The sequence below is a fragment of the Salvelinus sp. IW2-2015 genome, linkage group LG4q.1:29 (assembly GCF_002910315.2).
Source record: "Salvelinus sp. IW2-2015 linkage group LG4q.1:29, ASM291031v2, whole genome shotgun sequence".
NCBI classification, from domain to species: domain Eukaryota; kingdom Metazoa; phylum Chordata; class Actinopteri; order Salmoniformes; family Salmonidae; genus Salvelinus; species Salvelinus sp. IW2-2015.
The window spans coordinates 67,188,684-67,205,382 of NC_036842.1; the positions used below are offsets into that span (position 1 = coordinate 67,188,684).

Genomic DNA, 16,699 nt, shown 5'->3' on the forward strand with positions numbered 1-16,699 from the left:
TTATGAGACGTGAACGTTTATATCGTGGGAATGTTCAGTCAACGGAATGAGGAAGAATAGTATCCAAGTGTATGAGAATCAATGAGTTGATCGGGTGCTCCATTTCAACGCGAATTATTGTGTGCAAAAAATCACTTTGATTTCACACTCCTTATTTGAGACACCATCGAAGGAAACCATGAATGGAGGTCGGCATTTTACACCAATTTAAACAACGGTATATGCGAAACATTTGGATTACTTTGCTGCACAACACCTATTTTGGGTGGAATTTCGGACTCGGACTTCTCGCCTTTGCGCTTTCCTCGCGTTCAGCAGCTAAACTTGGAGGGATCCATGCAGTCGCAAAGGTTGGTATTGGTCGTTTCTCAACAGCGAACAATTAAGCTATTTACAGAGTTTTTCCAGGCAAAATTCCAACTTTATATTTTCGTGGCTTCTCATAATATTTCTGTCAATGGGTCATTTTATTTTGAAAATGATTGTGTTTTTGACAGTGGACTATAGGAGACTAATTCTATTGTCAAGCGTAATGGTAATCCATATTGTGTGTTGATTACCCCTATAATACATTTGCCCGGCATTGTGTGCTACAGACTTTCTTTAAATTTTTTTGTGGCAAAAAACGGCAATAGCCTACATACTACAAAAGTGAACATTGCAAGTTGTCCAGCTGTAATAACATGTTTTAAATGTTATTAGGCCTATAAGCATTGACATAGGGTATGGCATTTCTACACAACTAGGCTACTTGTATAGCCTAAGGTCTATGGGTTATTGTAAATTCATAATGGTCTTAATATGATTCTATTAGACAATATCGTTGGCTTCTCCTCTTTCACAATGCTAAAATCAAACCCTTTACGAATGCATTATTCAGGAAAAAAATGGAATTGGAAACCTATCAGAAAACTTCCAATCGACCGCCTATCATATTTGTGTTTTGAATAAATAAAACATAGAACATGGGCTTCTTTATTCGCTGTGATAGAAAGGAAATGGGGTGGTAGGCCTAACAATGTTGATGACTGACTGACAGTTGTGGGCTACAGTTGCACTAAACCGTCAAATAATAGACCTGTGCACACATTTAATGACAGATCAACTTGTCCCGGCACTCATAATGCCATGTGCGTTTGTCATGATGTGAGGTTTGATATCTAGAGTTAATACAGGCGCCATCTGTTGGAACGTGTGAAGTATCTTCACCCGGTGTCGTATAAGCCAGATCATACAGTATGTGGCTATGGGCCAGATGCATTATCAGTATAGGCCTATCTCCCCAAAGTATATAAAGAAAACATTTGGAACGCTGTAGTAATTTTATGAATTTAAATCGACATTTAGGTCTAGGTATTTTAAGCCTAAGGATTTAGCCTACGTTTATATTTCAAGGTCAGTGATGACTAAAATGAAATCAAAAAATCATTTTGGCCAATGAGACATCTATTTGTTCTATGGACTGATTTAGCTTGGGGGGAATTTGGTTTTAGCTGGCCTTACAGGAGGCATTACATGGGGGCTTTATACTGTAGGTCCCTGTTGAGATGTGATATTGTAGGCCTACAGTGAGATGTGATTGAATGTTCTACAAGTCGAGGCTACATGTCAGTTACCACACTACAAGTCTAGGCTACATGTCAGTTACCATACATTGTTAAGCAATCCAAAACATCTTCCAGTCCTTACAGAATATAAGTATGTTAAGAAATAAAGCACTATCAATGTAATATCACTCAAGTGGCTCATCTAAATGTCTGAACACATCCATGTAGTTTCAACAAACTATGCCGTTTAATCTGGTTTAATAATCATATTCACTTATAGCCATTGTTCTATCTCTTTCCAGACAAATAGTTAGTCTGGATGGTGTTTGGGTTTTTCCAGTAGACTAATGCTCCCAGGTTTTTTTTTTATCAACCCCAATAGACTAGTATAGCCTACACAGTATGTATTTATGCCTACAACTTCTTAGCTGGATATTATTCTTAAGTATTCTCATTGAAGTGCAATGGTGCATCAATATGTTCAATGTCTTAGGGCATCAGCCACCTTAATTGCCTGACATTAAGGATGAAAAAAATGGATCAACATGGTCAGACATATTTTACACCACACAACAGACTTGACTTGCTTCAGTGACATTTCTATTGTAGACCCACAGAGCAAACAGTGTTGTGTAGAGCAGCATTGTACTGATGGGTGGTTGATCAACAGGTGTAGTAGTTCTTCATACAAGTCCTGGTGCATAGTGCCTCTTCATTATCCAAATCATGACATAATGTATATAACTAATAGACAGACAAATAAAACATTCTTAATGACCATCTGCTTACTTGTTTCTCAATTGTTTGCTGGCTGGCGTATGTTTTCTTTCAATTGTGATTTCATAAAGATGTTATGTATCATGTTACTAAAAGGTCAGTGCAAAGCATCAATGTTTGCTCCAATTTAAACCATAATAGCCTTCTGTGTGTTTGTATCATCTGGATGATCAAATACCAACTATTGTGTTATGGAGGTTTCATTGACAGTGCACCAACCAGCGTAATATATCTTACTAGTTATTTGACACAGCTAAAAGAACATGTTTTGCTTGAGTACCTTTTTTGAGAAGAAATGCTATTATCCTTTTTTGCTGTTTATCTCCATCTTAAATTCAATTTCAATTCTACACAGATTGTCATGAATAACATCTGACAAGAATTCTGTGTAGAAGTCATTCATTTTTATAGGGAGTTTGTTTTAAGACTTTTAGATGAAATAAACTGTGTTAAAAAATGGTTTGCAATGACTTCCCAACACAATATTAGGTAGGTGTTCCTAATGTTTGGTATACTCAGCGTATAATCAGTCATGTTATCATTGATTATGAGTCTATTAAAGAAATGCCACAAAGACATAACACAATGAGTCAATAATACAGCATTAGCCTAAAGGGGGTATAGCCTACATGCTTATAAGTGGTAACTTTTGACATAGCCTATTTGAAATTGTCACGTTTCATTTGTCTTTTGTACTACTAGTAGCATGGTTAGCAAGGTTAAAATGTTTCATAATGGACTATAGGCTAAGTCAAGGCGCAAGAGAAGTGACATTCACCCATGCAGGCTAACCTCTGCCCCAACATTTACGCAACATAGAAATGAATTTATTAAGGTTAGCATGTTATGTAGCAGCAAAGCAAGACACTTTTGTTCCCATCAAACTGTTGAGGCCCAACGTTCTATAATGAACAAATCTACACGTTGAGTTGTAATTTGAGACTCGGGAGGGGCTAAAGGCTTTAACAACGGCTCCTCATTGGTCCAGTGAGTAGTATAAACTGCACCTTCTTGACACTCCCTAAATTCAAGATCGATTGCCAGCTTTTACTGTTTGCTGAGGAATTCGAGTGCATTGAATCCGCTCCTAGAAAGAGGGCGAAAGTTACTTCGAGATTTCGAAACAAGTACTTGATCGGGGACATGACTGCATTACGTGACTTCAGATCTCATGTAGCCTACTGCTCCGTGTTATTCAACAAGATAGACGATAGGAATATCTCCTAATTCATTTTTCTTCCACCTTCTTGATTTGATTCGACCAGGGAGAGGAGAGAAGTGCGACCCTGTGCTGGATGGACGGTTATGGGGAAGGGAGTAGCAGGACCTTCGGCGCTTGAAGTCGGCAAGATCCTTGTTTTGTTTCTTTGCCTGTTTCCTTCTGGTAAGACTTTGCAATCGAGATACTATTTAAATCATACGTGTTAACTGTATTAATATGATTATTATCTAGTTATTACAACCCTTGTTTTGCCCTATGGTAACCATTTGCAGCTCACATAGCTTAAACAACCTGCCAGATGGATGTATAGACATGTACCTACATTATTTGTCAAACGAGACAATTATTTGGTTTATCAACAAAAATGAAAGACTAACTTTATAAATTGCATGTCAACACAGGTAAAACATATAATGTCAGAGTCCTGTGGAATCGACAGTGTCGGTACGAACCGCCAATGGTTTCGCGTTTCTTGTGCTCCATGTTGTGGTGGTATATTCGTAATAAAATAAATCGTCACGTAAGACTTTTTTGTTTCTATTGAATAATTTTACACAGCTCAAGCCTATGCTACTCAAGCTGTATAACCCCGTAGTTGTGTTATGTTTGGGGGGAGGGGATATGGTTTACGCATTCTAACCCTCTTTTCTAAAGTAACCTAACGGTACTTGCCTTTTTCTTTCTCTACCCGTATTGCGTCGGTCTAAAGAAAGTAAAGACAAATAGTTCGGGAAATCCATGAATCCCAGATTCCCAGGCGGTTAGCTTATTTTTGGTTGGATGAATAATGAGCAATTCGTAACCATGCTTAGGTTATTTATTATTCGACCTGCATGGATCTTTCTAAGCAACATTAAAACACCTTGATATAACACGGGTTATAATGGTCTTACTTGAGCCCTTCTTCCTTTTTATGAGATGCAGAAATAGCCTATCTCCATGGTCTCGTATAAATCAATTTGCACATTTACCGACTTTTATCAGTTTCTCTTTTACCGCCAAACAAAAAAGTGATAATGCAAGTGCTAGTTGTTGTTGACGTTTATTCAAGATTAAGATTAGTTTATTGCCACTTATCAGATACGTGATAATAAATGCCCTTTGTTGCTGGGACTGGGAGGAGGGAGTGGTGTGTGCTGTGTGGGGGTTGGCATAGTTGTGGTGGAATGGTAGAGTCATCAGTATTAGTAACTGAAAGTGTGACTTCAAAGTGTTGTATAGTCATTGGTCAATAAGTTCTGAGGGAACGTTTGGTGCAGCAAAGTTACATGTAGACTCGTCCTAAACTGAAGTTTGTTTATTAGGGTGAAGTTAGGAGATCCAATTGTATTGGTATTTGCTTTGAATTACATCTATTCTTTCCTATGTAACCCCCCCTCCCCCCATACCATGCCACCCAAAGCAACTTACATTTCAGGTCATGTCATTTAAGTCCTGAGGAATGCCTGTTGGAAGTTGCATTACTCTTTGATTAAGGCCTTCTGCAATGGACAGGTGGATATCTTATATCCAGTTTGACCTGTGGAATGGTGAGGCCTCTCTTCTGTTCCGCTCTCTGGTCCTGGAGCTAGTTTCTTTCCTGTCTGAACCCCCAGCCCCCCCATGCCACAATCCATTGCTGATGAACAACCTGATCCCCTTACACAGGGCAAATTTATGACTGCTGGTCTCTTCACAATAGCAACATTGCCTTCATTCAGAGCCGTAAGACTACCCCCTCTCACAATGGCTCGCACAATCTCATACCTCTTCCAGTTCACCTCAACAATAGCTAAATTCTCAAAATAATAATTTCCTCACTCCGTTCTGGCTTTTAGCCATGCAACAGGAGGTTGTAGTATAGATGCAAACATTAGGTAGCTGTGAATTTATGCCGTTAACACTTCTGAGTAGCTTATTTTGACTAATTAATGAGGTGTGTGTTGGTGCTTTTCCTAATGTAGCCCCCAATGTCCCTGTTGAAATCAAATTTGTATATTTTTTATGACAAGTTTACATACCATGTCTCCCACCAATTTTTTTTTTTAATGATGTATGATCTTTTGCAGATAAACTGAATCTCTTGGAAAAGGTAAAACTCACTGTGTGCTGTATGAAGTCTCAGAGCAGACTTGATTTGTAATGAAGTGTGCATACACATCCCACTGGGCATACACTCGTTGAATCAACGTTGTTTCCACGTCATTTCAATGAAATTACATAGAACCAACATGAAATAGATGTTGAATTGATTTCTGTGCCAAGTGGGATGATGGAGTTGGCAAACTGCAGCCACTTGGAATCCACATATTTGGTGGAATTTTGGTTTTCGTTACACTTGAAGTCAGAGTTATTTGATGGAAATAAATGCTCAATTTGTCTCGAGACACTGAAAAAACATGGAAGAACTCAAAGAATGCTGCAGGGCTTTTTTGGATTATAGGAGTCTAAAGACTGGCCATTGCATAGGTGATTGTTTAAGGGTTTCAAACACACAGATAAGACTGTATAACACATACCTTTCCTGTTTGTTTAGTACATTAATTGTTCGACACAATGTTTAGTGATTGGATGAACAGTCCATTGTGGGTATTGGTTTGCCATTGTTGTGTGATCTATGATCCTAATGTTTTCTTCTCCACTCTACAGTGAGTCTGCAGTGTAAGATCCTCAAGTGTAACTCAGAGTTTTGGGCCTCCACCTCAAGCTCTGGCCCGGAGGAGGAGTTCTGTACGGCACTGCGGGCGTACAACAACTGTGTACGCCGCACCGCACGCACTTGCAGAGGCGACCTGGCCTACCACTCAGCCCAACATGGCATAGAGGACCTCATGAGTCAACACAACTGCTCCAAGGAGGGACCTACAACCCAGCCTCGAGCCCGGACCCCCGCTCCACCTCCACCACCACAGCTCCAGCCTGACAGCCAGGAGCGCTCCGATGGGCCGGAGCAGTGTCACTACGAACGCAGCCTTTCTCGCCATTCCTTGCCACCCAACTACACCCACTGCGGCTTCTTTGGAGACCCACACCTCCGTACCTTCAGCGATGACTTCCAGACTTGCAAGGTGGAGGGAGCCTGGCCACTTATCCATAACAAATACCTGTCTGTTCAGGTGACCAACACACCTGTCGTGCCTGGCTCCTCTGCTACGGCCACCAGCAAGGTGAGAGGAGCCGCTACATCTCTCTATCATATTGAATCAATGTGATATTGACTGTATGTTGGGTACAGCACAGTTACAGAGTGTCTGGTGATGCTTAACATTGCTACTGATCCAAGTATTCTGTGATTATTTCATTGCTACGGACTGAATCCTTGAAAAACTACTCTATTGAAGTAAAATTTCACAACTTTCCTTATCACAGATATACCAACAGACTTTGCAGAACGTCTGATAACACTGGTCTTCTCACCACTGTGGAGGAGTGTAGACATGCATCTAAGTAGAGAACAAAAAGATAGCAAAAAGATACAGGTAACTGCCAAAATAATGGAAACACTTGAGTAAATGAAGGATACAAAGTATATTGAAAACCGTTGCTCGAACACAGGTGTGGTTCCTGAGTTAATTAAGCAATTAACATGTCATCATGCTTAGGGTCATGTACATAAATGCTGGGCATGCAGGCCATTATTTTGGCTACCATGGCCATTTTAGGAAAGGGAAAGTTTTGTTGTCTCCTGAGCAAGGCTGCTACTCCTCTATTTAGCCCTTTCCTCACTAAAGAAAGCCCTTTCAGGTAATGGGAGAGAATCTTTTTTTGCTTTGTTTGAAACACTGAATGGAATGTTGTTGGACAAATTGTACTGCAGTGATTTATTTGTAAGAGCTCTCAAATCAAGAAATATTATCTTAAGTAAGACCTTCGTATGTAAGAGGTTGTGGGCCTCTTTAATGTGGCCAGAGAAGTAGGAGCAGCCGTGGGAATGTTTTACTGTGGACTCTGGTTAATGTTAGGATCAGTTCCATCGCAGACCAATAGGCAATACACAGAACAATTGTTGGGATCCTGATAAGGTTTACAAATTATATGCCAGTATTATACCCGCAGTATAAACATCATGTGGACAGCCAAGTCGAATTTTAGGCCCACCCTATGTGTAACAGTCTATACCCTAGCATTGTGTGTATGTTAGTTAGAAACTGTTGTTTTAACTAAGTGCTCAAGCCATGCAGGAAACTGCAGATATTTTCTGCACATTAGTTGGCCCTGATACCTCATAAATTATCATTGTTTTGTTTCTACAGTACATTGGACGGCCTGGAGGGCCACCACAGAAATGTATTTCATTAGAACATGAGGTGAAAACAAAGATCCCTAAGCATTTGTAGTCTGCAAAGTCACTTAATAATATTAGGTCCACATTTGGTATGATTTTGGCAGTCGTGGCTGTGACCAATAGGCCTCCGTGCACTGTATCCCGACTGCAGGGTTTACACTGACATTTTGTCCTCAATCACATAAAGAGAGAGACCAATTTTCCATCATCAGACCTAATGATGCACTTTCAGCATTCTGGCTTTTTTCTGTGTGCTTAAGGTAATGACATTTTTACACCGCTGTACTTGGAAGCAAATTACACAGCGTTTGAAGTTATTCAGTCTGGACAAAGGGAAAACAAGGCAGAAGCCTATGCCACCTGTACAAACAAGACTGGGTATTGCTGTAGCTCTGTTTCATATGGGCTCCTGCTGCAGTGTATGAAATGGTCTGTTATATGCACTACCTTCATTCAAGGGATGGGTTGACGAAACAGTTTGTTTCTTTATGCACAGGGGTTTTGTAGAGGTTTTTTCATGTTCTTAGATCATGTTATCCTTCGAAAAGAGGGGTCAGTGGCAGGTTAAAAAAAAACTTTGGGGGATTGTGGGGTGGGAGGATTGAGGGGTGGGTTGGGGGCTGGGTTGGCAGATGACTTGACTGGGTAATAACAGGGCATTTTGGTGCTCTACTTCCCGCCCCTGCCCCCTATTTGAGATCAGAGCCTATCGGCTGTCCCGGGGTCACTTCTGAGACAACGGCTCACTGGCGTCCTAATGAAATCATGCAAGCAGAGAAGTGACCAGCCTTAGTTAATTAGCCACAGAGCAGAGCACGCTCTCCCCTCCTGGCTCAGTGCCACTCCCTGGAGCACAGTTCTGGGGTTCACAGGCAGGTTTTTCACCACTATGAATGGCTCGTCTTTGTGTCTGCACACTGAGGCCCGATTTAACATGGCCTATACCCGTGTTTTCTGAGAGCGTTTACTTTGGCCTCCCCATGTTGAGGCAGAGCTGAAATGTGACACTGAACTGGGGTGGTGGTGTAGATGGGTCTGCATTATACAAACTACTGGTGTTCTTAATGCCAAAGCACAAAGATTCCCCTCAGTCATTTGTGTAGCCCTACCACTAACTCTTGTCCACATAAACATGTAAATATAGAGGTTCCATACAGTTTTTTAAAATTCAACTGCTGTTCAATGATTTAATAATTTGATGTCTATATGTACCTTGCTATTTTCATCCTCAAAAGGCCTGACACGTATTGAAACATATTGGCTATTGTTGTGCTGACTGCAAATTCTAATCTTCTCCCCTCTCTCACTCGGTACAGTTGACAATCATCTTCAAGAACTTCCAGGAGTGTGTGGACCAGAAGATGTACCACGCAGAGACAGACGAGCTGCCTGCGGCGTTCGCCGACGGCTCCAAGAACGGTGGAGACCGCCACGGGGCCAACACGCTGCGCATCGTGGATAAGGTGCCTGGGCAGCATGTGGAGATCCACGCACGCTACATCGGTACAACTATCGTGGTCCGGCAGGTGGGCCGATACCTGACCTTTGCTGTGCGGATGCCAGAGGAAGTAGTGAACTCTGTAGAAGACCGAGACAACCAGGACCTGTACCTCTGCCTGCACGGCTGTCCCGCCAACCAGCGGATCGACTTCAGAAAATTCAGGGACCGTGCTGTGGAGGGCCACGGCCCGGTCAAGAGCAGGACGGGCAGCCAGTCCCATGGGTTTACCTATCAGGCTGCCATGGCCAAGTGTAAAGAGCGCCTCCCAGTGGAAGACCTGTACTTCCAGTCTTGTGTGTTCGACCTGCTTTCCTCTGGGGACATCAACTTCACCATGGCTGCCTACTATGCTTTTGAGGATGTGAAAATGCTCCACTCCAACAAGGACAAATACCACATTTTTGAAAAGGATGCTTTTGGGAGTAATGCAGCACCGAGGGGATCAGATATGTTCTCGCTAGTCCTCCTCAACTGTCTGGCTATGTTGTTGTGGATTGAGTGCTGCTGGGTTCATCTATAGTGCCCTGCCAACATCATCCTCATTATGCTAGCTGTCAGTGAGTGTGAAACAGTGCCCTCACCGTGTCATACTTCACCTCTACTGCTCTGTTCTCAGTGGCTGGTGGCCAGTGTAGACAGCAGGGCCGTCCATGCCTCTGAGGGGATACAGCAGCTCATTTGCAATCAAACTCATCCCAGCCCATGGTCTCATCATTGTTGCCATCATGTGTTGACTTACATCTGGGGGAGAGGTGAGCTCTCTGTGCTCCCACCTATCATTGCGTTCATTCAGCTGGTTTAAGGACTTGTCCTTTGATTAAAGGAGCAGTGGTGAGAGAGGAGAGCCCAGGAGCCCCAGCACTTTGGATATCCAGCTGGGATTAAATCCTACATTCCCACTGGGACTGCATGCCTATGGGAAGCAAGACGAGATGATCTCTTACAGAAAGAAGAGTTTGCTGATCTCCTCTCCTCACTTGTGCCAAGCCAGTGGAGCTCTCTGTGGCTCATGGGTCTGGGCTAGAGGACATGACAGGGGCTTTTGTTAATGTCTGTCCAGAAGGAGCTCACTGTTTGATGAGTTTCCAGCTTTGGAAAAGCCAGAGCTTTTTGGAGAAAGTACTCGGGCCAAAAGGATGTCAAAGCAGCGAGTGACAGTCTAGTCTGCTGTGGAGGTTAATAGGTCATAACGCCAGGTCTTTTGTAAGATTGTGTGTGTGTGTGTGTGGTTGTGCCCCTCTGTGGTTTAGTGTGTCCGCCAGAACAGGCTGTCTTGAATATTGGCGTTTAAAGTGTTAATTATGATAAATGTATTTTTTGTATAGGGTGTAATTAAGATGTTCATAAGAAAACAGCCCTTTACAAACTTTACCAAGGGCACAGATAATGCAGAAACCCAGATCACGTTTACAGAGTATATCTCATCCCTTCATTCAACCGATCAATCAACAAACCAACATGTACCATGGCCAAGAAATTGATTTCTACAGGTCTTTCGTGAGTTATTTCTCTTTTTCTAGGCAGTCAACAGTTCCACACAGATGTAGGTATCATGGCCATGTATTTGTTTTGAGAAAGATAGTCTTTCTGACCACTCTGTAGAGAGCAGAGAGTAGGTCCTGTATCAGAGGAGGCTGGTGGGAGGCGCTATAGGAGGACGGGCTCATTGGAATGGCTGGAATGGAATAGCTGTCAAATCCAAAAGCAGCACCCGGCGTTATACCTATTGCGTACATTGCCATTGGATGCGCCGAGTCGCATTAATAGAAATCCTATGCAGCTGTTTCAAGTTCGAACACTTGCATGTGTGATGTAGCGCGGGTTAATGCTTGATCTGATTGAATCTAAGCCTAAGTATTTTAACTTTTGATTGTGTAGAATGCTGGAAGGTGCTAAAAGATCTTAGTGGATAGACATATTCAGAGCAGCATATGGCAAATAAGCTGTCAGTTTTCGGTTTTGAATTGTACCTCTAGTCATATGCAGGACCCGTGTGATGTGCATACATCTACAGTACCATTTTGATTTGTTGTAGTTTCCCTATTGCATTGTTTGTGTTCATAGTAATAATGTCATTCACCAGTAAGCCTAAATCTTGAGGCTGAGGTACTAATACCCCGAAGGCCTGCTATTTATGAACAAGACATTTAACCTAAATTCTGGTTTGATCTTTATTTTAATTATTTGTTGTATACCAAGTAAAGCGTAAAGGATACTACCTTGTCAGACGATTTGCTTCATTTTTCCCCCTTCTATTTAATCTCGATAGAATATATTTAGATTTGACCATTCCCTTAGTACTCATCTATCCAACAACTTAACAAGGTAATATATCCCTACACTGAAGTGTTTGGCAGGCCTAACTACATGTACTGGTGCAGTTTGTTCTTAGTCTGGCAAAAAAAAGTTGTTCAAATAAACAAACATGATTGTAACATTGAATCTTGTTTTTATAGATGTAACTTGTATTTTGAGTTTTCTATATGGTTCTACATGTGTAATGTGAGATTGTATATACGTTTGTGTGTAAAATATTGTATTTTATCTGTATTGAATTTCACTACAGTTTTGAATATCAGAAAGGGTTTGGTGAATGTGACCTTTTTATTTTAAAATAATTTGATGAAAACGTGAACACCACAAAGCTTTAGGGTCTTTAGGGGATAGTGTTCAGCTATCTATCAATGGCAGGGATCCTATCCTGGTTACTGTAGTTTCAGAGCATTCATTTGCTTGCTCAGGAGCAGACAAGTTAACCTGGATTCCATCCAGGTGGATATCTAAAAAGGGAATACAAGAAAGTGTCCCTTTTTCTGGTGTTCATGTTTTTAATTTTAAAGCACTTTATGTTCTTTTCACTTAGCTCTTACTTGGTTTGAACTTGATTGTGAATAGAGGTTGTCAGATTTGTAACGGTAGAAAATATGGCATTAAAACACTTGGCCGAATGGCAGAAGCCAGAAAGATCAAACTGTGTTTGTATGTAGGACAAAAGCGGTGTGACACACCAACTGTTTATATTGTAAATTATTTATTAAATAAAAGATGTCTTGCTAACTTTTGGGTGATGTCTCTTTCTTGTGGTAAACCTCTTACTTTGTTTCATAGTGATAACGAAACACTAACTAACCAATGAAGAGCATTTAAAAAAAAAAACATATCTAGATTTCCAGTGAAGGAGGTTAGGCTACTTGATTTGCTTCGTTACACTGCCACCTGGTGTAAGCATATGAATACATTTAAAAAACAGCCCTGGGGAGCCCTGACATTCTTATCATACAGTGCTTGATAAACCATAATAATCCAGGTGGATGCTTGTAGTGATAGCCATGTATGTTTTATGTATTAGCATAATTGTTGTGGGGAGGATCAAGATCCCCAAAGGCAAAGACATTTTTTTATAATCAGACCGTTTTAGGCTGAGGCCCAATTACAAGTGTCAGACTGTTAAGGCCTCCGCATGCTTTGGTTTGGTTCGGCTGGCTGAGTGCGCTCGCATAATTCCCTTAAATGACCTTCGCTTTAAAAACATGAAAAAGTGTCAATAGCAGTTTGTCTGTCTTGAGACGCCGTAGTCGGTATAGACTTACTCAAAATAGTCAATCTAAGATGACTCAAGAAATTTGTTGCGCAATTTTACATTAAAATGTTTGGTGCAGTATTTCTCAAGTGAAACGTGTGCATGAAAACGAGTCATCTCAATGACAACACTTAATTGAAGAATTCCTACTATTGACCGACGTCGACTTCAGATACCGAAATTACGGCTTGCCTCAAGAAATTGTTTTGTGTGCACGAACAGCCGAAAAAACCCTCGTCGGAGACAAACGAAAAAAAATATATATATATACAGTGGGGCAAAAAAGTATTTAGTCAGCCACCAATTGTGCAAGTTCTCCCACTTAAAAAGATGAGAGAGGCCTGTAATTTTCATCATAGGTACACTTCAACTATGACAGACAAAATGAGAAGAGAAAAAAAATCCAGAAAATCACATTGTAGGATTTTTTATGAATTTATTTGCAAATTATGGTGGAAAATAAGTATTTGGTCACCTACAAACAAGCAAGATTTCTGGCTCTCACAGACCTGTAACTTCTTCTTTAAGAGGCTCCTCTGTCCTCCACTCGTTACCTGTATTAATGGCACCCGTTTGAACTTGTTATCAGTATAAAAGACACCTGTCCACAACCTCAAACAGTCACACTCCAAACTCCACTATGGCCAAGACCAAAGAGCTGTCAAAGGACARCAGAAACAAAATTGTAGACCTGCACCAGGCTGGGAAGACTGAATCTGCAATAGGTAAGCAGCTTGGTTTGAAGAAATCAACTGTGGGAGCAATTATTAGGAAATGGAAGACATACAAGACCTCTGATAATCTCCCTCGATCTGGGGCTCCACGCAAGATCTCACCCCGTGGGGTCAAAATGATCACAAGAACGGTGAGCAAAAATCCCAGAACCACACGGGGGGACATAGTGAATGACCTGCAGAGAGCTGGGACCAAAGTAACAAAGCCTACCATCAGTAACACACTACGCTGCCAGGGACTCAAATCCTGTAGTGCCAGACATGTCCCCCTGCTTAAGCCAGTACATGTCCAGGCCCHTCTGAAGTTTGCTAGAGAGCATTTGGATGATCCAGAAGAAGATTGGGAGAATGTCATATGGTCAGATGAAACCAAAATATAACTTTTTGGTAAAAACTCAACTCGTCGTGTTTGGAGGACAAAGAATGCTGAGTTGCATCCAAAGAACACCATACCTACTGTGAAGCATGGGGGTGGAAACATCATGCTTTGGGGCTGTTTTTCTGCAAAGGGACCAGGACGACTGATCCGTGTAAAGGAAAGAATGAATAGGGCCATGTATCGTGAGATTTTGAGTGAAAACCTCCTTCCATCAGCAAGGGCATTGAAGATGAAACGTGGCTGGGTCTTTCAGCATGACAATGATCCCAAACACACCGCCCGGGCAARGAAGGAGTGGCTTCGTAAGAAGCATTTCAAGGTCCTGGAGTGGKCTAGCCAGTCTCCAGATCTCAACCCCATAGAAKATCTTTGGAGGGAGTTGAAAGTCCGTGTTGCCCAGCAACAGCCCCAAAACATCACTGCTCTAGAGGAGATCTGCATGGAGGAATGGGCCKAAATASCAGCKACAGTGTGCGAAAACCTTGTGAAGACTTACAGAAAACGTTTGACCTCTGTCATTGCCAACAAAGGGTATATAACAAAGTATTGAGATAAACTTTTGTTATTGACCAAATACTTATTTTCCACCATAATTTGCAAATAAATTCATAAAAAATCCTACAATGTGATTTTCTGGATTTCTTCCCCTCATTTTGTCTGTCATAGTTGAAGTGTACCTATGATGAAAATTACAGGCCTCTCTCATCTTTTTAAGTGGGAGAACTTGCACAATTGGTGGCTGACTAAATACTTTTTTGCCCCACTGTATATATTAACGACTCTGGGTTTATAAGCGCGGATATCGACTCTACCGTTTGAGCATGCTTTTGCGGCACAGTCGATAGCGTGCCGGACCTCGGGGCTAGAAGGTCGAGGGTTCGAGACCTGCTCCCTGCTGTTTCATTACAATATATACACAGTATCAGTCAAAAGTTTGGACACACTCATTCCATCGTTTTTCTTTCTTTTTACTATTTTCTACATTGTAAAATGATAGAGAAGACATCAAAACTATGAAATAACACATATGGAATCATGTAGTAACCAAAAAAGTGTTAAACAAATCAAAATATATTTTATATTTGAGATTCTTTAAAGTCGCCACCCTTTGCCTAGTTAAATAAAATAAAAAATCTAATAAAAGATGACAGCTTTGCACACTCTCTCAACCAGCTTCATGAGGTAGTCACCTGGAATTCATTTCAATTAACAGGTGTGCCTTGTTAAAAGTGAATTTGTGGAATTTCTTTCCTTCTTTAATGCATTTGAGCCAATCAGTTGTGTTGTGACAAGGGAGGGCTGGTATAAGATACCCTATTCGGTAAAAGACCAAGTCCGTATTATGGCAAGAACATCTCAAATTAACACAGAAACGACAGTCCATCGTTACTATAAGACATGAAGGTCAGTCAATCCGGAACATTTCAAGAACATTTCAAGAACTTAGATAGGTTCTTCAACTGCAGTCACAAAAACCATCAAGCGCTATGATGAAACTGGCTCTCATGAGGACTGCCACAGGAAAGGAAGACCTAGAGTTAACTGCAGTCCAAATAAATGCTTCAGAGTTCACACATCTCAACATCAACTGTTCAGAGGAGACTGCGTGAATCAGGCCTTCATGGTTGAATTGCTGCAAAGAAACCACTACTAAAGGACACCAATAATAAGAAGAGACTTGCAGGGGCCAAGAAACACGAGCAATGGACATTAGACCGGTCAAAACCTGTCCTTTGGTCTGATGAGTCCAAATTTGAGATGTCTTTGTGAGACGCAGAGTAGGTGAACAGATGATCTCTGCATGTGTGGTTCCCATCGTGAAGCATGTGTGATGATGCTTTACTGGTGACACTGTCAGTGATTTAGAATTCAAGGCACACTTAAACAGCATGGCTACCACAGCATTCTGCAGTCTGTTTTTCAACAGGACAATGACCCAACACACCCAGGCTGTGTAAGGGCTATATGACCAAGGAGAGTGATGGAGTGCTGTATCAGATGACCTGCCCTCCACAATCACCCGACCTCAACCCAATTGAGATGGTTTGGGATGAGTTGGTCAGCAGAGTGAAGGAAAAGCATATGTGGGAACTTCTTCAAGACTGTTAGAAAAGCATTCCAGGTGAAGCTGGTTGAGAGAATGCCAAGAGTGGGCAAAGCTGTCAAGGCAAAGGGTGGCTACCTTGAAGAACCTCAAATATAAAATATATTTAGATTTGCTGAACACTTTTTTGGTTACTACATAATTTCATATGTGGTATGTCATAGTGAAGACGGCACTATAATTCTACAATGTAGTAAATAGTGAAAATAAAGAACCTCTTGAATGAGTAGGTGTCCAAACTTTTGACTGGTACATACAGTTGAAGTCGGAAGTTTACATGCACCTTAGCCAAATACATTTAAACTCAGTTTCACAATTTCTGACATTTAATCCAAGTAAAAATTCCCTGTCTTAGGTCAGTTAGGATCACCACGTTATTTTAAGAATGTGAAATGTCAGAATAATAGTAGAGAATGATTTATTTCAGCTTTTATTTCTTTCATCACATTCCCAGTGGGTCAGAAGTTTATACACTCAATTAGTATGTGGTTGCATTGCCTTTAAATTGTTTAACTTGGGTCAAACGTTTCAGGTAGCCTTCCACAATAAGTTGGGGGAATTTTGGTCCATTCCTCCTGACAGAGCTGGTGT

General features: G+C 41.3%; 1 protein-coding gene across 1 annotated transcript; it reads left to right on the forward strand.

The window, feature by feature from the left end:
- The first annotated feature begins 246 nt into the window (after positions 1-246).
- LOC111962404 (repulsive guidance molecule A) lies at positions 247-10,069 on the forward strand. Its single transcript, XM_023985473.2, has 4 exons — positions 247-350; positions 3,590-3,708; positions 6,175-6,692; positions 9,127-10,069. Exons 1-4 carry the CDS (start codon positions 337-339, stop codon positions 9,829-9,831), a joined length of 1,356 nt encoding a protein of 451 aa, XP_023841241.1. The 5' UTR covers positions 247-336; the 3' UTR covers positions 9,832-10,069.
- The last annotated feature ends 6,630 nt before the right edge of the window (positions 10,070-16,699 follow it).

What these genes read in the sequence shown, in the direction of transcription:
- LOC111962404 (XM_023985473.2), top strand. An exon ending in TCTTTGCCTGTTTCCTTCTG is followed by an intron (nt 3,709 to 6,174) that starts GTAAGACTTTGC and finishes TCCACTCTACAG; the next exon opens with TGAGTCTGCAGTGTAAGATC. An exon ending in CTGCTACGGCCACCAGCAAG is followed by an intron (nt 6,693 to 9,126) that starts GTGAGAGGAGCC and finishes CACTCGGTACAG; the next exon opens with TTGACAATCATCTTCAAGAA.